Source organism: Drosophila suzukii, chromosome 3 (assembly GCF_043229965.1).
Source record: "Drosophila suzukii chromosome 3, CBGP_Dsuzu_IsoJpt1.0, whole genome shotgun sequence".
Taxonomy (NCBI): domain Eukaryota; kingdom Metazoa; phylum Arthropoda; class Insecta; order Diptera; family Drosophilidae; genus Drosophila; species Drosophila suzukii.
In genome coordinates this window covers 68,123,444-68,146,605 of record NC_092082.1, presented here as the reverse complement: position 1 = coordinate 68,146,605, position 23,162 = coordinate 68,123,444, and the positions used below count along the sequence as shown (strand labels likewise).

Genomic DNA, 23,162 nt, shown 5'->3' with positions numbered 1-23,162 from the left:
TTCAATTATTTGAAATACCATTATAATATTTTTCAATTTTATATGTAGCGTATTATACCAAAATTGTCGTTATACATATAGATTTTGGTCTTTTTTGCCTGTTAAGATTTCAATGCCAACCCGCAATCAAATACCAATGATATATGCCAAAAATCTATCCGTTTCCCTGTTCACACGATCAGCCAAACGCAAAATTTGACTGGGAGATTGTTTAATTAAAGCCAAGTCAAAGTTGCCATTAGCCTGGTAGTTGTTGCTACTGCTGCCTCTCGAGAATTTTGCCGGATGTTGGTGCAGGCAGCAGGGCAATTTTGTCAACAGGTAATACAACAAACTTGTGCGACCACAATAATGACAACAAAAAGCCAGCAAAAGCAACACCGCAGCAACATCCAGCACAGCAGCAATTAAATTGTGGAGAAGTTGTTGGTTGTTTGTTGTTTGGAGAGGGGGAGTGGAAATTACTGTAGTGCCCCTGGCTGTTTGAAGCCTTTTAAGCATAAACATAGATGATGACTACCTGCTTTGGGAAGACGAAAGTCAACACAGCGTGATTAAGTGGAAAGATTGGATTTGCTTAGTTTTCGAAGGAAAAACTGTTAGGGGGACCTCTTGGCCCCCAAGACGTTCAGAACCTCATGCGATCCTAAGTGCCAGAACACATTTATTTGACCACCCAAGACCTCCACGACATGATTTCTTGATAGCTTGACACATTTTGGGCCAAAAGCTACTTGTCCGCCTGTCAATTATCCTGAGTAACGAGCCCGGCTCACAGCTTCGCGTCTAGCTGTCAATATTGCCAGTCATTGGATAAGTCATTCCATATCATGTCGGGTTAATTGAAGTTGCCATATTTGCTAAGCCGCTAAAACCGATGGGCCACAAAGGCCCCCAGGCATTAGCCCAAGGCCCTCGGCAAAGTTTGGGTTTATTTTTAGCAGCCAGTTGATTACGGAGAAATGTTTTATGTTCATTTTCGCCAAGGATATTCCAGGAAAATGCGAGGGAGGAGCTGCGGGGTCTGCCTTAATCAAGCAAAGCCTGCAAATTTATGCCTGCGAGCGCACCCACATCTCTTCCTGCCCTTTGGCATATTGCACAAAATACAATATTGTGGGGGGAAGTTGTCGGTTGGGGGCTGAGAGAAACATACATATAATTCAAGGTTAAGTTCCCATGTCGTCTTCGTTTTCATTTGCTGTTGCGTGACGCAGACAAAGAGTAGAAAAAATACAAAATGAAGACAAGATGAAAGGAAGCTGCAGAAGGCACTGACAACGTGGCAGCAGCAACAGCAACAGCAACACAAATTGCAGCAGCAACATCAGCAGCAGCAACACAAGACAGTGCAAATTAATAAATGAAAACGCATCCATTGATGCAACTGGTGCCAGGGTAACGAATACAGTGGAGCTTCCATGGCTCGAAAAAAACTATGTGACAGTAGCATTTAGCGATCTTATTTCATACAGTTCCATCTATAAAGGTCGAACTTCAATACCTCTAATCTTTAAATAACTCTTTTTTTTTGTTCGTTAGAAGTGATTAGGGAATAAGTTCATTTAACTTTTTATGAATGACTAAAATATGATTATGTTTTACAAATTAGTTAGCATCTTTAAGTATAATTTTATTAGTAATGGATTCGAGTTCTAAAATGGGGGCTTATACTGAAGAATATAAATTTTATTTGGTGTCGTTTTTAAACTTTGTCTTGGTAATGCCACAAGTAAAATAAATTATAAACTTACTATACTTAAACCTATTAAAACTTTTTTCCCTAGCTCGAAATAACTCGAACTAGTCGCATTTTTTACTTGGCTGACATAGGTTTGAGTTAAGGATGTCCGACTGTAGTTGCTGTTGTGCGCCACAGCCTGTTGCTGCTGTCTTGTTGATTTTTCTACCAGCACGCACATGTGTTGCGGCAACATTTTACTTAATTAAAAAAAAGAAGAAACCTGCCCACCCCTTGGACCCCGTAGAATCCCCAACTATACCCTCCTGCAACAGAATGTGTGGCTGGCTAAAAACTGGGATTCGATTTCCACTATGTATTTTGTTGCAACAGCTGTTGGCGCTGGCACATCGTAACTTCACTTTATGACAAACCCCAACACACACTCCCCACTTTTGCTTAATTTTTAATAACCCAACGTTAAACATTTTTACGATCACTGAGTCTTAATGAATACGAGTGTAGAAAAGAACTTTTCAGCTGGACTTTTCTGCCTTTGGGGACAGCAAATAAAAAAACCTGTTGCGTGGGATAATTTTTTGGCGCCACATTCCCCAATTTGTTGGACAATTTGTATGTGCCTGGCTGGCGGACAGGCACAAATTGCAGTTGCAACTGCAACAGAGAGACAACTGCAACAGCAAGACAACTTGTAATAGAGCAGTGAGTCATGTTTGTGGTACACACAGCTGCAAATGTTTTTTTGGGGGTTTCGCCTCAGGGCGACGACTGCCATTTTATCCGGTTTGCGGCTGAGATCTTGACCAGAACAATAAAAAAGCCCAAAAGCTGACCAAGAACAATTGCTGCCTCTATGGCTTCCACTACCTGTTTCGCCCAGAGTTTCTTTTTTGGCCACCTTGTATTCGTGGTTTGGGAACTATGAATGCCTGTTTGCTTGACTTTTATTGCACAATTAGAATATGAAATACCAAATAAAAGAAAACATTCAGTATTTGAGATTGAGTCAAGACTTGGAAAGACAAGAACAGCCTGGCCATTTGGGTTGAGCAACTGGCAAGACACAATTTTCGATGTCTGCCAGCGGTCTAAAGCAATTGTCTCAGAAAACCAATGGTGAAGGGATGGACACGAGGAGGCTGGTGTGTAATTGTATGCCAAAGGTCAACAACTGTATTGGATTTGGAAAAGGCAAATACGCCTGAAACAAACAAAGACCAGACAATGGCACCGTGAAATATGCGAGTCTTATGTACAAGTTTGCATTAACCAATATTCTTGGCAAAGTATATTATCGATAATAGCAGTTTTAGTCTCACTATAGTAAAATATGAACATTTGTTACCAGAAAATCGAATTATAATATCACAAAGTTAGCAAACAAAATGTGTATAAATATAACAAACGATGGAAAGTGATTTTGTTTAAGTAGTTAATTCCTTTTTCAAATTACACATGGTGCTTGGATAACAAATATGTATATGTAGTGGGCTTCTAGGTTTGCCCAATCCAAGATGTAGCCGTATGGGAGATCTAGCCACTGCTCTTCTTTTTTAAATCGGCTACTCTGCGTTGAAGTTGGAGTAGGTCCGCCTGCAAGCGAGCCATGGAATCCACTTTCGGAGTAGGAGTTGCTGTAGAACTGGCGACACGTGCTCTTGGAGGAGCTGGTGATGATTGGACAAAAGTTTGCTGAACTTTTCCCCGGTGCTGGGACGTCAGATTCTTCAACTGGGTAATGGCCCATTCCCTCTGGGACTCCAAGCGCTCAATGTTGACCGCCGGATCTCTGGAACGGATTTTCTTCATTTGATCGGAGCCCTCTGCTACAAACACGTAATTGACAACATGAGCATGGGTTCCTGGCTTGATCCGATAAATGGGCGGAGGTCCTCCTGAAGCCTGGGTTTGGTCACGAGCGTCGGCTACATGGGCCATTTCTCCGCTAACTCTAAAAATGGATGTCTTTCCGGTCATTAGTGGCTCTGGCACTATGTATGGAGCCGTGACTAGCTGGGGGTACTTCGTCTTGATTTTGTCCAATCCGTAACAATCTCGGGAGCTGCAAGCTCGCAGCGGACTCTGCCCACCTCCTGCGGTACGTACTATTTTTCCCTGCATTTTCGACATAATCAATAGGCGTTGCAGATGGAGACAATGTGGTCTATTCACTTAAGTAATTAGAAAGAAAAACTCTTTCCAAGAAAATCAATTAATGAAGAACAAGAATTAGCTCCTGTCAGAAAATCTTGTGAAAACCAATCAAAACGTGGCCTCCTAGATGTCCAGTGTTGGTAAGATTAAAAAGGTCGAGGCTGTTAAAAACTCTGTTGGCAACTCTGCATTATGCTGGTGTTGTGAAACGTTAGAACGGTGTAGGTTTTGGAAAACCAGGGCAGGGTAACTTTTTTCTTTTAAAAGCGATGTCCACTTTGCAATGCTACCATTTTATTTAAAGTATTTAAAGTGATGTAAAACCACCTTTTTTATTTTTTTTTTGTAGCAGAAAGCAATCTTTGTGAAATTGTTTGTTGATTTTTGAAAGCTTTCAAAGAGTCCAAATATATAAGTGTTTTAGTACATTTCCAGTGTCGGTTGAAACTCGAATGCAGAAAATAAATGCTATTAATTTTGTTCTATACCGTAAGGCAAACTGAAAATGAAATTCTGCGGCGATGACATTTCGAGAAATGGCAACGGCAATTGCGTCCTGATGGCAATGTGCAACGCAACAGTGTGATGGCATCTGCATCTGGATATTGGGCACAAATTGCACGCAACGTTTGTCAAACAGAGGTCCGCACACATATTACGTATACGCACTGGTGCAAGGCCGAACAATGGCTCGTGTGCAGTCAAAAGACACAAAGACATGAGACCTACCAAACACACACACATGAATGTGCACATGCCACATGAGTGGCAGCTGCAGCAATTGCTCTTGTTGCTGCTGCCGTTGCAAGTTGCTGGTTGCAAGTTGCAAATGTCGCCGGCTGGCGCGATAGGCAACAAAAGAAAGTCAGTAAACCACCGCGAGGATGGCCAAGTTCAAAGTTCAATGGATGAGGCGACAAAAGCCAAGAGACGAGCAGCAGCAACATGTTGACAGCGACAAGCAATTAGCCAAGTCTGTGGAAGGGTTTTGCATTCGGGTTCAACTGCAGGCCAAAGGCGCGCGAATCAATTTGCATTTGCATCTGCAGTCGCCGCGTTTTGTCTTTGGGCAATGAACCTGCAGCACAAGCATTGCATTAAATAATCATAAATAACCTTTTTGGCTCTTACCGCATACACTGTAGGATTGCCACCGGCAATCGGAGCACTTTCCTTCTTTTGTTTGACGGTAGAAAGTGCAACGGACAACACAGGCTCTTGGGAAATTAAATCAATTGAACCGGCTGGGCTTGTGGGCTTTGAACTTGGCTTAATTAATCTGTGCAGCCTTTCGAAAGTTTGGTCAGCAATATTGAATTGAATTGCCAGCCAAACAGGGACACGCCCAGCGTAAAATTATTTGTTTTGTTGCTTGACATTTAATTGGCATTAATTACTACCGCCTCCCTCTCTCTCCACCTTATATCTCTATCTCTCTTATTGGCCAATCATGGCCACAACTTTCACTGTTTCGCCTACACCGAAATTGGTAACCAAAAGCTGGCTAAAAAGGGGGTGGGGAGGAGGTGGGGCAGGGGAGTGTGTGGCCACTGCAATTGACAGTTTCAATTGAAGCATTCGAGCGAGTCTTGACCAGGCTTATCGCAGTGCGCCATCCAGGCGGCAGCTTTACCCAAACCCATTATCAATTTGACAGGCAACAGCCATTAGACAGAAGCAGCCTCGGGTACACTCAGAAAAATATTGCAAATTTGTTGACAAATGAAAAATAAATCTTTTTCAATTGCCTTAAGCTGTTGGCAAAAGCAAAGCTTGGAAAAGTTAAGAGAAATCTCCAAAAGGTCTATGAAAGACATAATTTGTAGAATATATAATGTAGGAAATTGTTAAAAAGATAGATTAAAGATCTAAAAATTTTATTTTTAAAATACTTAAGGCCTTATGACACAAGTCTAACTATCAACTAACTTGGTACATTTTTTCCAAAAGTCATGCAACCTAAACAAAAAATTTTAAATTGCTTTTAGCATTATACCAAATATTGCATATTAAATATTGCATCTTTGATATAATTCAGTGTCATAATGCCTTTAATATGGACATATAAACTCTTTATTGCCCATTTCAAAAAGCAATGAAAATGGTATACAAACGGAAATTGATTCATTAAAAAGGATATTATGGTATATTGACTTAGGATTAAGTAAAGAAAGATATTTCAATAATAAAATATCACAAGTCTTGAGAATCGCAAATATATTTTACTAATAAATATATAATTCTACTAAATCACAAGAGACTTCCTATTAAATTTAACGTGTGATTATGTTGAAATCACTTTTTCCCCAGTGGTTATGCAACATGTGATATATTCTTCGCCCTTTTCAGCACCTAATTATCTTTTAAGAATTTAGGTTGCCACCGGTGCAGCTGATTGAGACCATTGCATGCCAAAGGCTCATTTACCTCAATTAACATTTGCTGGGCCAACAGTTTAGCACCTAATCGTTTGCTACCCACTGGAAGGCCAGAAATGCCGACAGAATAAAGCCAAAATGCGCTCGTTAATTAATAAACAGTTCCGCCACATAAACGGCGCCACAAATCAGCGGGCAGCATACATATAGTGGGTACTATGTGGGCCAGAAGGAACTGGGACTGGGACTGGAAACTGGGAGACTGGGAGCTTGCCACACACGTGTGCAACATGTCACCTGGGGAACGGAATGGGATTGTGTGGTACGACATGCAACATTTACGAGGTTGTGTCGCTGCAAAGATTTCCATTCGAGTTCCCCGAGTGGGTGGCTCTGCGAAAAAAAAATACAAAACCAAATTCCAGAAAACAAATTCTCCGTCAGATAAATAGTGGGGGATTGTAGATTTGAGATTGAAGCGATGAGTGCCGGCAACATCAGATAACTAGGCAAATTTGTCTTGCTTTGTTTTCCTCTCGTCTTGAGTGTAATTTTGTTAGAAATGGAAAGTTTTATTGTTTGCCATCATTCGAAAGCAAATCTCTGGGACTAAACGTTGTTGTCGAATGCAGCCGGCAGCTGCTATTTCTTCGTTTTCATCTTCTTTTGGCAGCGGGTTTTTTATTTACAGACTTTTTCTGTTTTTTTTTTTTTGTTTCTAACTGGAAAAGTAAATCTGAAAATCTATTCAATTGTGACCGCTGAGTGAATGATGTCCGACCGAAACAAACCAAACCGTCTTCATCAACAATGGTATGGCATTTTTTCCACAACTTCTGCTTCTGCCGCTTTACGGGCGAGTTGTACAATAAATTTGGTATGAAATTAGATTTATCTATGCATTAAATGTATATAGGATATATATGTATCAACGTGTGTCTCTGAATGAAACTCTGCTCTTCTAGCACAATGGAAAGTTTCTCAAGCTGTGGGCCGAAAACAAAAAGGTTTTCGCAGCGAAAGCGATTTTCTGATTTTTCTGAATCCCAGGCCAAAAGAAGAGTTCGTTGGCATTTGGCATTCGCATAATTTCTGCGTCATTTAACACACATTGCCTCGCTTAATAAGCGGCCAATTAAGGCCGATAATTAAAGACACGGCTGCCAACAATTGCAACACTTCGAACACTTTGGCTGCCGTTTAGGCCGACTTCCATTGTTCGACAGGTTGCCAGTTGGCAGTTGGCAGTTGCATTTGCAATCTGCAATTTCCAGCTGGAGTCTTGGTCTTCCTGGTCTTCGCTAGGCCTGGGATCCGTCGAGATGGCTCTTCCCAACCCCCAGCCCGTACCCTTTCTCAATACCAAGTTTTGCACACCTGACAACACATCGTTAGCCGCCTCGAATTACCCGTGTTGTTTGTGGCCTGGGAGTGCACCTCCAATTGGCATGCCAATTGGCCTGGCAACGAAAGTGTAAATTATGGAAAACATGCCATGTAAGGCTTACCAAGTTACGTTTAACGTTACGCATCTCTGCATTTTGTGTGAATTTAATTTGACATTCCCTTACCTGCTTGCAGTTTTTCACCGGTCGCCTGGTTTTCCTCAGTGTATATTTTTTGGTTCTTACAATCTGCAAAATAAATTAGATACATTATTTAATAAACTTTCTAGAAGATTATTAAAAATCTCTAAAGAGATTTAAAGAACTGAAAAAGTAATATTTCAGCTTTCTTTATTTTGTATTAATATAAGAAAAATCTTTGAAAGAAACTTAACAAATATTCTTATTTTCCCTGTAATTTATCATTTAAAATTTTGATTTATTTATCGAGCCCTGTGTCCACATCTTAGGCAATCGGGCATAAAACGTACAAAATTCGACTGTAGTTCAATGGCCTGTGGGCGCGCATGCAAAATTAGCCAATTTCGTTTGGCGTAACTCAAAAGCAGTAATCGAATTACAAAATGCTAAGGCGCCAGATATACCTTGGACCCCCTGGAACCCCCTTTCTCGGCTTTTGGCCATGCAATGACCCGAATTCAATGCACGTCGAGCTCATATTTTACGAGCTGCAGTGCCAGCACTGCCCACCTTTCCACCCTCCCCCCTTCGTGGATCCAAAAACAGTTGGCATTTCGGGGCATTTAATCGCTGGCAAAGTCTCGACTTGAGGTCCCCCCCCTTCGCAACACCCCTGAACACCCCCATTGAACACTGTAATCGAGCTGCAAAAGCTACAAAATATTTATTGTCATTCTCTTCGTCTTGGCCAGGTTTGGTTTGTCTTAACTTGGCTTGGCTTGGTTGGCCTGTCCTGACTTGGCCAGAACAAGTTGCAGCCGGTTTAAAATGCACTTGAGCACTCCGGTTAACCCGAGATGGCGAGGTGGCGAGGGAGGGGATTACGACGATAAACTAGAGAACTGTTCCATCAAGGTTAACTTGGCCAAGTGGCTGGCTTTTACGGCGCACTTGTCCGTTCTTTCTCGGGGGATTGGCAGACAGTGGAAATCCAATTCTATTGTCAATTAACATCGTGTGATAAAAAGTGACCGCTGCAAGGTCGTCTATGAGACAGATCAGACCTGAATACGCGGCCATATATATTAGCATATTTAGCAGGCAACAAAATCCAATTAAAATAGCAATCCAGGGCGGGTTGAGCGCTTAAGGGGTCTTAATAAATACTTTTTATTTATGAGAATTTTTAGTATAATTTAAATGGGTCTGGAAACCTACTAGGTAAGATTCGAAATCAATATTAACATCCTAACTTCTTATATGGGGCTTTAAAATGGGGTAATACGATATTTTATTTTCATTAATAGATTAGAAAATAAAATTTTAGCCTCATCAATGAGATTCGAAATCAATATCAACATCCTAACTACTTATATAGGGCCTTAAAATGGGGCTGATACGATATTTTATTTTCATTAATAGATTAGAAAATAAAATCTTCAATTAATAAATAAGATTCGAAATCAATATCAACATCCTAACTACCTTTATGGGGCTTTAAATGGGGCTGATACGATATTTTGATTTCATTAATAGATTAGAAAATAAAAACTTAACCTTATCAACAAGATTCGAAATCAATATCAACATCCTAACTTCTTATATGGAATTTTATAATGGGGCTGATACGATATTTTATGTTCATTAATAGATTAGAAAATAAAAACTTAACGTCATCAATAAGATTCGTTATCAATATCAACATCCTATCTTCTTATATGATTAGAAATAGATTAGAAAATCAAATATTAACCTCATCAATAAGATACGAAATCAATATCAACATCATAACTTCTTATAACTTTAATACATTTTTTTAAAATTGTATGGCCTTGAAAGTTGTTTTCAGATTGGCTTTATCATAAAAGCATTTTTTTATTATCAACAAATATATTATGTTTCATCTGGCACTATTTTTACAATTTTCAAACGATAACTTCCACTGTAGACTCCAAGCCAATCTTAACCGCACCCCTGGGAGCACTTGTTGTTCTGTGCTTACAGCCATTGAATGCAAATTGCATGTATCGTTATACTTGCTTATCGATTTCGATTCGAAAGTGGCTTTTAATTAACTTCTCAGCCCCCGGAGCAGCTGTCAATGTGCACTGCGCTGATATTCTAAACTGATTTAGTTAAAGAAATGCTGCGGCAGTTGGCTAATAAAGTGAAATTGGCAAATCCACACCTATTTAGATACGTAGAATTTGTGAGTTAGTCCGAAAAGTGTAATTGAAGACGTTTGTAGAAGGAGGAGGGAAAAAAGAACATATAAACTCGGTCTTTTGTTATGCGATTCTGTGGAATTTCCAAGAGTGCTCCAAAAGGTGGAACTGGAGGAGCGGGAGGAGCTGGAGGAGCAGCTGGAGCGGAAGCGGGAGTGATAATAAAACAGCAACGAAGGTCATTACTGGAAAAACGGGTTTTTCTAGCCAACCCTACAGTTGGCTCTGCAGCATGAAGAAGTGAGTAAGCATTTAGCATTAAAATACCGTTGGGATTATGGCGTTTGAATATGCATGGGCGAAGCGACTGCCAGGGGTTCCTCAGTCCCCCGGAATCCCCCCCGTTTTTACCACCCCTTTTCCAACTGTCCCAGCCCAACAACAAGTTCGCCTTAATAGACAACGCGCTAAATACCGCCAGTTTTTCAGTTGCAGCTCCAGTTGCCCCGACTGCAGCAGTTGCATCTGCATAAATTATGCAGCCAGAGCCATTTGCAAATTGTCATTCATCGTTGGGACGCCAACTACTGGCGACATCTCCGCCGATGAGGAGATGATGAAACGGAGAGACGGGGATGCGGATGACATGGCTTTAAGCCCACGCCGGGTTAACGCCTTGTTCGCAGATCTGGTTGCTAATGGTCGACGGAGATGGTGGCGCTGATGCCATTAAAGGTCACTTGGCGGGTGACGAAACGAGTTTCAGATAAGATTAAGGCCAAAATTGCAAGTATAACTGAGCTTTCTTTATGGAGTAACCAAATCACATACTATAGGTATTAATAGCTTCTTGAACTTTGGCTTTTGTTTTGACCATAATATGTTTAAATATGATTTTAAGAAGACATAAACAGTCTGGAGTAACTCAAGGGATTTATTTTCAAGAACCATTGTTGTCTTTTTTGCCAAAATTAATTTTATAAGAAGTCAATGTCCTTAAAGTATTCGAACAGCTACTTAAGATTAACTGCAGTTCTTTAACAACTTTCTTATGGCTTAAAAAAAGTTTGTTGTCAAACAGCTGTTGAAATTGTTATGAATATAACTTTTTGCAGCCACGAGTTTGCCATATTTTAGACATGATTCGGCAGAAAATCAATACCTTATTCAGATGCTACGAACTTGAACTTCTGTTTTTCTGTTCGCCAAAACTCATCTTCATGTTAATTAAGTGCCTTTATGAATGAGTGGTGAATAGACTTTGGGTGGGGTCTGCTACTGAAGAAGTGTGTTTAAGCTCTGGTTATTAAATTCCCTGTATTAAACGGTTCTTGATAGACCCGTGGAATTCCTGCATTCTTTGCGCTTACCAAACCAAAGATTTTACATAAGTCACAGAGACAGCAACCAAATCTAGCCGGCTTTTATTTGGCTGTAACTGTAAGTGTCATCAGAAAGCGGTTAACCGGTTCTAAAACTCACTCAGCAGGCCATCCTCAGCAGCCAGAGGCTTAGTTCCAATGGGGTATTCTAGTCTTGATCAATGGTTTTAGGGGAACTTTATCTCAAATAGTCTGTCTGGCCTGAAGAATCCGCTTTGAAGAGCTCACATAAGCTGTGCCCCATAATCAGCCGCTTATGACACCTTTTCTTCCTGCTGCTTTTGGGTTCCAAACCCGTTTCCGTTCTCTTCTAACCGTTAAGTGACCAGAGAGCCCCCAATGCAATTCAAATGCAGATGAGTGTGGCCATCACCATCTTTCTACCGACTGCAACTTCAACTGCAACTGCAACTTTCTACGGAGTTGGGAGTTTCGAGTGGAGTGGCGTGGAGTGCAATCGAATGCTTCAATGGAGCAGAAAACTTTTGGTGGCATCTCTCCTCGTTCGTTTCGGTGTCGCAAATGAAGTTGAAGTCAATTTACTCAAGCATTGACATTGCAGTAGCAGCAGCCTCGGAGTTTCCAGTTGAGTGGAAAAGCTGAGCATGCAAATTGCTGCATTCACAGGGGGCCGGAGCCCCATAGATTTCGGCTCGGGCCAATAACCAGTGCAATTTTGCTGGCCATATTTAATTGCCGCTTAAGCCGCACAATTAATTTGTCAAAAAAGCAAAAACAAATGAAAAAAAGTAGTGGCTAGTCAAGAGCTCAGGGGGAGGGTAATCTGTCAAGGCATGGTGGCAGGTGGCGCAACTTTCACCTTGACCGGTTGGCCAAAATCCAAGCCAAAGCCAGCTAAAATTGCACTGCGGCCAAAGTCTAAAGCCAGGTTATCATCATTAAGTTCGGCACATTTAATTAGATAGTTTGCAGATGCCTCGCTTTTATTCAGATGGAGAATCCGAACCGGATCCGAACAAAGAACTTCCCTTCACTGCCCATCACTCACATAGCTCTTTGTAGGTTATTTTTGTATTTCTATTTTTTTTTTTTGGTAATTTGCATTTCTAAGCTTGGCAAATTGGACAAAGACAACTGCGAAAAAGGCATTGAAAAGTTTTTCGCATTTTTGTGCGCTGTTAATTAGCCACGAGAAGCGTAATGCGCATAATGGCTATTAAAAGATATACACCGATATGCATATCGAAGTATAGGAACATAAAAATGTGTAGAAAGGCGATTTGAAAATGCTGTGCGGTTGTAAACAAAAGAAGTAAGCCAGCTGAGTGATTGATCGAAGGTTGAATGACCCCAAGACGATCCGAGATCGAGTTGAGTCGACCTAAACTGAGGCTGAGAAGCGGAGAACATAATTATGAGCTTATAAATAAAATAGAACTACACGCCGAAGGCAGAACCTAATTAACAGGCACGTGTGAGTTGGTGTGTGTGTGAGAGAGCTGTATCTAGATACTATATCTATGACGCGCACTGTGCGTGCCCAAAGGAAATCGCTCATACCCCGCTACTCAATTAAAGTCGGAAAGCAAAAGTACCGAAATATTTCAGTTTCGCTGACCAGCCGGGCATGTCTCAAAAAACAAAAGGGGCAGATAAAGATACAAACCATATTTCTTTAACATTCAAAATAGCTCCGGCAGCGGTTAAAGGTTAGCTTTCTTCTTTCACATATCTTTATGACAATCCCTAGTTGTTATTATCGTTTTAAGGGGAGTGCGGTCATAAATCAGATGATCATGCAGCACGAGTGTGCATCCTCCAAATGCACTTGGAGAAAACGTTTTTAATAGATACAATTTGTTTTACTTTAAATAGCTTTCATATGTTATTGTAGGATTTATATTTTATTGTTTCCAATAAGTTTCTATGCGATGGGAATGTGTTTTGTAATCTTCCAAATATTATAATATCTAATAGAACAAATTAATAAAATATTCAAACTTGTTCAAAAGTACGTTTTTTTTGGAATTTAAGTTATTATAAGAAGCAAAGGAGACACACACTAAGTTTTTTCAAATTCTTTTTTTTTTCTATTATGTTGCTCTCAACAAGTTTCTTTATAATATAAAAAGTCTATTAGCCTGCATATTTTAAATGGAATTGAGAGCTATAACAAGGAGATACAAACTGGATTATTGTTTTACATTCCTGAATAATTTTAAAGTTTTTGTTGATAATTTAAAGACTTTTAACTATTTTTTCACGATTTGTTTTCAGTACTTTTAGATGCAATCAAAGCGCTTTCGCTGAGTGAGAAAACGGCGTGGGGGAAATGCATTTCCATCGCCACCGGTGGTTGTGGGGGAGAACACAATGATCGCTCCTCATTTATGCGCTTCCTAAACTACAAAAACAGCAGCGGAGGGCGCTTGAGCTGGGACTGCATTTTACATATATAATTAGACATATATATCTGTATGGCGGGTACTGTGCGTACCCCTTGTGGCTATTATTAGGCCCGCGTTCCCTGTCCCGCTGCCTTAAGTGATCAGTTCCGCTTGCGTTGGATATCCCTCTTCCTATTCCAGATATTCCTCATGCATTTTTATATCTCTGCATGCATATATTCCACCCAGAGTGCAGCCCGCCATAAAATGGGAGACAATTGTCTAATAAAAGAGCCGCTTATATGCATCTTTTCAGCTCGTTTGTGAGGACAGCGAAGTCACCTTGTGCGGGGCATTATGCAATTCACGTAATTGTAATTGACAGCATCCTGCAGATTTCCTTCTCGCCATGCATAAGTGATAACATTTCGATTAGCAGCCAGATTGCGTCTAGCTGCACAAACAAGTCTATCCAGATTCATCTGGGTGTCTGCCATTCATAAACTCTGTTCTTTAGTACACATCAAATTATTCGCATTTCTGATTTGTTTATGGATTGCTTAAGTATACTTGTCAAAATTTAGAGATTGCGCCATTTGTCATTTAAATATTTGTGTATATGGTACAACATTTCCTCTTCAACATGTTAGTTGACTAAAAATGATCTTAAGGTATTTGTAACATTTTTGGAATTTTATCTAAAATAAATGGTTTTGTTTACAGAATATTAAGAATATAAGATCCTTTTACGTTTGTTAAGATATGCTAGCTAAAATGATTATACTAACAGATGATTATAAAAAAAGTAGAAAAGGAAAGACATATCATATCTCATATAACTTCACTTAGAATATTATTATATTTTATCTTCATACTAGGGTCACATCTTATTTTATTTTTTTTAGAAAATTATGCTTAAACTGAATCTTAATAAATAATTTTTATTAATGAGTTATAAAATTAATTAATTAAAGAAATTCAAACTAAAACTATTATATTTACAAATGATTGCTAGGAAATTGAGATAATTCTTATTAAGCATATCACGAACTTCTTCAGCTTACTACCCTGGATGACAATCACTTATATAGATTGTATGATATTGTTTTGTCTTCAGTTCCCTCTCTCACCTGGATGGGTTATTTATGGTCTTTGGCATAAGAGGGGATTTCATTGCCAGTGTTTTGCCATGTTTACCTATTAGCACTTAACATTGACCCAACATGCGCTTTAACATTGACTTAACAGCGCCCACGCATGCCGTCTCTTTCTCCGCGGATGGCCTTAGCCTTCGTTGTAATTGTCCAAAGTAAATAAGCCAGCAAACAAAGCCACATTCAAATAAAATTTTGAATATTAAATGTTGGCCAACGGCAACATGAAGCAGTGACCATTTTTTTTTTGCCGGCCACTGAGGTTAATGGGCCCCTGGCATGATAGCTCTCAAATATCTGTGCCGTGTTTTTCTCGTTTTCGGTTTCGGTTTTCCAGTAGCCAGTGTTTTTGGAGTGGTAGTAGTAGTTGGTAGCACACATTTGATTACACCTTTATCTCTGGGCACCTTTATGACCTCGTCGCATTGCAAAATGTTCCGTTTCTTTTAATTTCAAAGTCTGTTTTTTTTTCTTGGCTTTTCTTGGCCTCTTGGGTAGCCGGCAACTTGTTGCCTCTTGGCCGTATTTTTTGCTGCTGTTCGATAGCTGTACAAACCGGTCAAGAGCCGGGGCATAAAACGCTTCGCTTCGGCAGGGAGCATGAAAAAAAGGCGCACAAAAGCCGTTGTTCAGAGAGGCGATAATAAAGTCCCGTCCCAGTCAAATGCAAAAAAAAGCAGAAGAAATCGCTTAGCCTGAACTCTTAGTCTGTTCGGTCATTGGCTGATCATCATAATGATAATGATCTTCATCATAGATCAGTTGAATGCTGAGCATATGCATATTCATGATGGGGATATTGTGAAATTCCATAAATGACCTCTAGATGGCTGCCAAAAGCCTTCCCCTTGATAATGCCAACCATTGTTTTATTTTTTTTATTCGCTTTTCCGACTTGTACATATAGTATGTGCGTTGCCTTGGGCTTGAAAATGGGAAAATATTTTGATTGTACGGCCTTTTGCATGTGGAAAACAAACGCCTCGAACTGCACGCATGCATGCCAGCCCAATCAATCGAGAGCATCCGACCACTGAGAAAATCTTGGGAGGAGATATATTTTCTATTTAATATGATTTATCTAAAAGATACCAGAAGCTTGGGTTTTTTAAAAACCTCTAAAATGTTTCTGATTTCTAAGTCCTTAAGATTTGATTAAAAACGTTTTTAACTAAAAGATAATAATGATATATGGGTGTCATGATTATAAAAAAATGTTTGAGATACCTTTTAAAAAGGTGTATTTTTCTCAAGCATTTTAAATTAAATATTTAGTAAGTTAAAGCTAGATATTAGTATATATTTGTATAAAGATATAATGTTAAAACAATTTTGTTAAAATTTTAATGCAGCTTTTAAACGTTGATTCCAAAGTAGGTTGCTCATATAATTTTCTCTGCGTAATATTAACGTAACACACTATCTTTTTTCCCCGTGTAAAACTGGGGGCATCAAGGGAAGCTCCAAGTGCATAATTGCAGTCGATGCCCTGGACGGCAGCTCCTCCGAAGGGCCAAATGCATTAAGTGCGGTAAACGAGGCAGGGCAGAAAAAAAGATGATGATGCTAATGGCGAGCCTGGGTCGCATTCCCCGCAGTGGCAATTGAAAACACTCAAGTGCCGCCGACTCCCTGGATGATCCCCTTTACCATTCCCCCCTTTTACAACCCATTCCCATTCCCATTCCGTGTCCCATTCCAACGCAACTCAATCCAGAAGCCGTCGTCATCGAGGTCGTTCATCTGGAGGAGAGAGGTTGCAAGCGGGACCAAATCATTTTCTCGATGCAATCTGGCGCTTACAGCTGCAAAGTTGTCACAGTCACTCAATCGGGGGCTCAGTTTTGCATCGGACTCGCCAGTGATGTGGGTCTATGGGTCTAATGGATGTCTGTTGTCATAATAATGAGCAGGAAGTTCGAAGAAAAACACCCAAATCGGCTTATGTCTGGTGTTATGTGAGCAACAATAACGAAAAGTGACTGAAAGTGCTGCTCACACACTAAGCCCAAATCGAGATTCATGAATGCAGTATCTGTGAGATACTTTTGGTGCGTTAATTAAAACTCAAGCTGGGCGTTTTTCCAACCCATATATCACTTGCATAACTCCCAGTTGTCGCTCTCAATTACCAAAACCCACTAATTGCAACAAATCGAATTTGATTGCTTAAATGCTGCAAATTAGCCACACCAAAAAGTATAAGGTGCGTTATAAAATGGGTTTACTTTTAATTCGATTAATTGATTACAAAATATTTGTTGGGAATTTTCCTTTCGATACAGTTAAACTCAGTTATTAAGATTTATAGAGCCTAAACGGAAGCAAAAGTTGACTGATTTTCATCAACGATTTTTCACAATTTTTCACAATTTTTCACAACATTGAGGAAGTCTCTCTGGAAATTGTGAAGTTTTTGCTTCCTTTCTGTGAAGGCGAGGCGAAGCCTAGGCAAACAAACAAGTTTTCAATATTTAATTGCACAACTTTTGTAATTGTGCCTAATTGTTGGGTAAACAAAAGTGAGCAACAGGCTGGCTCAATATGTTTGGGCGTTGCATTTGGCCATGTTTCACAGCGTTGGCAGTTGGTAAAATGGAAATTGGATAATGGACTTAATAGCATGGAGGATAAGGTTCCAAGTTTAACCTAATGTTACAGCATATTTGAACAAGCTTAAATTGTAATCAAAAAGTTACGACCCTGACCCCAACTCAACTGGGTAATTATTTACACCAACTTGGACTGCCATAAATCAACGCATTTTGCGCATTTTAGAAATGGAAAATTACTCCATGTTACCAGGCATCCACACACTCACACATTCGTACACTTGATTGCAGCGAGAACATGGAAAACATTTCCATGTGCCACTTAAAACGACTTTCAAAATGTTTTCACTTGCCACAATGAGCACACACCCACTTGCACTGGGAGAAATTACCATTTAAAGGATTGTAAGAGGAAAAAAAATTAAGGAAACTATTAGGGTTTGGATAAAAGGTGTATGCAATAACGCCCAGAAGAATAATGTTCAAAGGTCCTATTTCATAATGTAAAACAAAGTTAATTTGGGGTACTACATATATCTTTTCAAGCTAAGTTCTAAACAAAAGTCCACGCCATTGCGGTTTCAATTTATTTGAAGGCATTTTTGTAGCAAACATTTTAAAATAAGTTATTTAATGATCACAATATATAAATTTAGATTACTAAATTTAATTTAAAAATAATAAATGGATTTACTAATGACTGATAACAGCACATATTAAATATTAACGTATTTATTATTTTAGTTAAAAGTTTAGCTTTCGAAGTAGGTAATATGTATAAGTATATGTATGATATATGGTATATTTTGCCTTTAAAGAAGGCTGTGTAAACGGATGACAAGGATTTGTTGCCTTTTTAGTTACTTTTTAGGTATAAATTGAAACATGTTTTGCAGAAAACTCTCTCTTTATCAAACGACTCTAATTTTTTTCCTGTGCAACCACAGTTGCAACGAGCTGTTAGCGGCCACAAAGCCAAAAAGTTCGCCCAACCAAAGTCCAAATTCCAGGCCAAGAACAGCCCACACCACAGCGACTGCAGTTTTGGCTCAGGAAAAGCCGAGTGCACCAACCCAATGTTCAGTTGAGGGATTGTGCCAGGGAAAATCGACGCACGCCTGGCGATTCATGCCTCAATGCTGCACGTGCCGTCCAGGGATTTGAAGGCATTCACTAAATCACGGATTTGAAGTTCGATTTGGAGTCCAGCGGACGTGACTCTGGAGGATATATAACCAGCCACGATGGACCATAAATCGCTGATCTTCGATCTGGAGCGGCAACAATTGCCGCCAATCGAAGCTGTTTTTCTTATTGATTAAGCGTGCTTTTATTGACGTTTGCCATCCATGTCCATCACTCTCTCCTCGGCGGCACTCTTTTCTTTTTTGCGAAATCGTGGCCTGCAATTATTAGCCATTACCATGCAGTACAGTACAGTAGAGTCCAACTGCCCAGCACATTCACCAGATACCAGATATAGTCAGTTAGTCAGCCAACTGAGCTGTGGAGCCGGAACTGGTCCGACTTCGACTTCGACTACGAATTCAACTTCGATCAGGGGGCCAGGCCATAAACAAGGAAATCTGGCCAGCTATATATTGTAAGCCCAGCTCTGTGTTGGTAGACCATGGCTCAATGGGTTCGTAATCGGTGGCAGATAATTATGCGAATAAATGTTGCATTGTGTCGGTAGCAAGTGCAACACATATTAATTCAATTAGCGGCAGGCAAGTCGAGTGGCGCCGCCAGGTGGGCGATGAAGCAAGAACCTTAATGGTTAGCTAATAATCAAAGTGATATCGCAGCTGTTTTTGGCCAATTAGCAGGCAAACACAGCGCATGGCCAACGCAGATTGGAAATTCTAACGAACGAAAAAAAACGAAAAACCTGATTGCGTTTAGTCATCGAGCTTGGTGGCGAAAATTTTAATGAGCCGCAAATGCTGTTGACAACTTGGGGTTTCTTTTCGTTTTATATTTTTTTCTATGCCGCACTCTTTTTTGTTAATTTTTTTTCGTTGACAGCACGATGAAATCACTAAGACCTCGACCGGACTTGACCACAATTCAAGGCCATAAATACCAGACCAAATGTGATTTGGCAACGGCCACAATTGAAAGTGATTTCGGATTTCTGATTTCTGATGGATTGCTCATCCGCCAAGAGGGGTTAACAATGCAGCCGGAAAGGTTTCCCAAGATATATGTGTGCCTTATGCAAGTCTTCCTCGGACAAAGATGCATTCATTCACTCACAAGGCATTACCACATTTGTGAGTTGTAACCCCGTCCATTGACAGCTCATTTTTTATATTTATGACAATCGCCGCTTGTTGGCAGAGTGACCTGACCCACATGGCGTATACTTTTCGGCCATTAGTTGGCAATTAAAGCTGCCCAAGATCGAGACTCAGATTGAGATCGTGCTGGGCCCAAGGGGCAGAAGCTGATCGTTAGGGCCAGAAGCGATTTACTGTTCTTCTTGATTGACATGCTTAGCACTTCAGATGGTATCTGTATCTGGTATCTGTATCTCTCCATCTCCATCTGCGGTATATAGACAATCCGTAGCCCCAGCAACCTCATTTACAGTTTGCAGTGAATGCCGCTCAATAGGCTCTTTGTTGCTGGCTTTTCTTCCGCTTTCAACGGTTCATAATTGAAATTATAATTCAATTTGCTGCCGTGGCCACACTTTGCTTTTCAATTATTAGAAAATGTCTGGAGTGAAAGAAGAGCGCGATCACAGACGCAGATATATCTGATAGATACACATTGCTCATGCGCATGCAGATACATTTACAGAAAGCAAAAATCTTGTATGGCGTGCCAGTTGCTGCGCATGCGCAAATAAATTTTTCAATTTGATGAGGATCCTGGCCAGATATTTCCATTTCATGCCCATAAATATTGTAAGTGAGCGTAGGAGAAAATAACTATGTAAGTGTATAAATAAAAAAAACCAACTGACGTGTCGTCGGTTCGCAATTAAGAACGCTTTCATTTTTCATTTTCCACCTTCCTTCTTTCTCCGCCTTTCCGTCTCGAAAAAAGTAAATTACTTTTACTGAATATAATTGAATTAACATTAACAGCCAGCCCTGGAACTCTAGTGCCTAATGGAATTCTCTTGTTGATCAATATCCATGAGATAGATGTATATTTATTTATTAGCTACTTGAATATCTGCTTAATTGAAATCCCTTTCTGCTTTTCTGGAACACTTCTCCCCTGGCCTTTAAAAATAGAAATGAAAAATAGAAAATTCGGAATTCGAAATTAGTTTCTCTGTCTGTTTTTCAGGGGTCGTCTTCTGGCACTTGAGAATTTTTCCTATTTCCCCCATTTTCGGTGGCATAAATTGCGGACTGTCAGAAAAGTGCAGCTCAGTGCCCCCCATTTTCCCCGAATTTTCGTTTCCCCAGCTGATAAAGCAATAATGAGGGTCAGACCTTGGCTTGGGCTGCCTCAATTATTTACAATTTGGTATTGATTTGCCGGGGGAGCAAAGTCCAACGTCCCAGCTTTTATCAGTTAATTTCCCGGTGACCCCGAGTTCACTGGGAATCTGAATCTCAATCTGATGTAACTTCGTACATAAATGTTTGCCCTGCTTTCGCTGCACGCGTTTTGCATGCGTTTAAACTTTAAAGTTGCGTTACGCAAGAAGCGCGTTTTTTACATGGGTGGGGATGTAGAAAGCGCTCGGCGACACATTTGAGGCATAAATTAAGTAATTTACTTTGATGGCCATGCGTGGAATGCTTGCTGAAGATACAGATACTGTTGGCCAAAACATCAGTAAACAAATTGCTCATCGCCCATTGATAGTTGACGTGGGGTGTTTGCTGTTTTTATACTGCACATAAACAAGAGTGTCATCTACTTTTGATTCATTTGCCGTCGTTGATTGTTTTTTCAACAATTAATTGTTATGCGTTTTTAATGCCGCAGACGATATATATCTTATATAAGGCGCATTTGTGGGTATGGATATATAATCACATGTTTGCACTGCACACTTTACATTTTTGTTGCGTTTTTTGTTTCGCCTTTGTTTGTATTTTATATTTGGCGTTAATTTTTTGGTTTTATTTCTCGAGTTTGGCAAAGAAAAAGAAAAACTTTCTCCCGCCGCCTGTCGTGCCAACTTGACGCACCACGAAAAAAAGAAGATAGGCAAAGAAAGAGACGGCACGATGGCTGTAGAGAGAGAGGGGTGAAAACTTAACAACAAGCTGTTGATTTACTGGCAAAAAACGAAAGAAATGATCATTGGGTGGTATTTCGAGTTATTTATTTATTTTGCAAAAGAGAAGACACAGAAAAAAAGAAGAGTGTCAGAGGAAATTGAACTTTTAACACTCGGAAACAGACATAAATAAGAAATGAGTGTCATCGCGATGAAAGAATTGTTGGTAAGTCCAACCAATAATTGTTTTTATTGTGGTAATAATCTTTAACCATCTGTCTTTTAAGTATGGGTAAATAAAGATTTGCAAAAGACATTTAGGTGAAGGAATTCATTTCTAAGCTAAAAGAAAAGAATTTATATAAAAGAATAATAATTCCTTAAATAAAACTTTTCACTTAAATAACACAATTTAATTTCTTATAATTTAAATTTATACTATTTTTCTTAACCATATTTATTTAATATAATGTAGAAAACCCAATTTATAACAACCTTACCAAAAAACTGACCTGCAAACATGCAAACCAAATCTCTTTTAACCCAGATTAGAAGACACGAATTCCCAAAGTTCAAGTTTGCAATTATCTGAGCGCAGTATCTGCAGCTGTTGCTTATCGAATGGAACCCAAAAACCTGTGTTAAATCACCTACAACGGGGACAGCTGATAAAGATAGAGGCGAGACCCCCGAGAGACCCAGACTGAAACCCATTCGAGGTCCCAGACCTGTCATATCTCTTCTCTCCCAGCTTGTATTCAATCAATCACGTTTCGCTTATCGCCCACTCAGCCTGGGAGAAAAGCAAAAAGCGGGGAAAAGATGGGGCTGCTGGTGAAAAATATTATGGCAAACAAAGGGCACAGAAATCCATGACCACAGACGTTTAATCTGCATCGTTTCGATTATTATGCAAGCAATTTAAGAAACATATTTGGTAAACAATGAGCGGCGGGCACAAAAAACCGAAATAAAATAATAGAAATAAAACACAAGCAAGTGCGTGCCTTGGAAATGCTGAGCAGTTTGGGGGAAAAGTGGAAAGTTGCTGTGCTTTATGTGCATAATTATTGTGGGGTTTATTTCACTCTTTAAATTTACTGCGTAACACGCCTCCCTCCACCCGCCTCCCCCCAAAAGTTCGTGCCAAAATGCAGTTTTCCCTTTACAAACTTCTTGTTTGCTCAGTTGATTTGCCTTTTTGTTTGCCTGGCTTCTTGTCTTGGTTTGTTTGCGCTTGGCACGTTGCTAATAAAGCAACTATGGGCCAGGCTAAAAAAAATCTCAAAAAATTGCATAAAACGAAAGAAAAAGAGTGCAGTAAATAAAATGCTCATATTTGTGCCATTTGTTCGAACGAGTTTTTGTGAAAGTACGCGGGTATCTAGCGGATAGTTAATACGAATTTACAGGCGGTCACTTTGCGCCGCGATTGCACTCGATTCGGATTCGGATTCGAGATGGGATGGGGTCCCCAGATGGGATGGGCCACCAAGCCCCGTGGCGCTGCAACACGTTTCTCTGTGGCAATTTCTGTTTCTTTTTTTTTTAAATCTTTTTTGCACAGCCCCGGGCCGTCTCCTTTTGCACTTTATTGACAATTTCT

General features: G+C 39.9%; 2 protein-coding genes across 2 annotated transcripts in view; both read right to left on the bottom strand.

Moving 5' to 3' along the window:
* LOC108014141 (streptococcal hemagglutinin) overlaps window positions 1–23,162 on the bottom strand; it is a 39,360-nt gene that overhangs the window by 13,747 nt on the left and 2,451 nt on the right. Inside the window, exon 2 of the mRNA XM_036816722.3 lies at window positions 7,806–7,868. The gene's annotated coding sequence lies outside the window, so the exon portion shown is untranslated. The remainder of the gene's footprint in view (window positions 1–7,805; window positions 7,869–23,162) is intronic.
* Window positions 3,236–3,823, bottom strand: LOC108013827 (uncharacterized). Its single transcript, XM_036816846.3, has one exon. The coding sequence runs from the start codon at window positions 3,821–3,823 to the stop codon at window positions 3,236–3,238; it is 588 nt and encodes a 195-aa protein (XP_036672741.3).

Coding starts and splice junctions, on each gene's coding strand:
- LOC108013827 (XM_036816846.3), bottom strand. CDS start 3,823: ATGCAGGGAAAAATAGTACGTACCGCAGGAGGTGGGCAGAGTCCGCTG.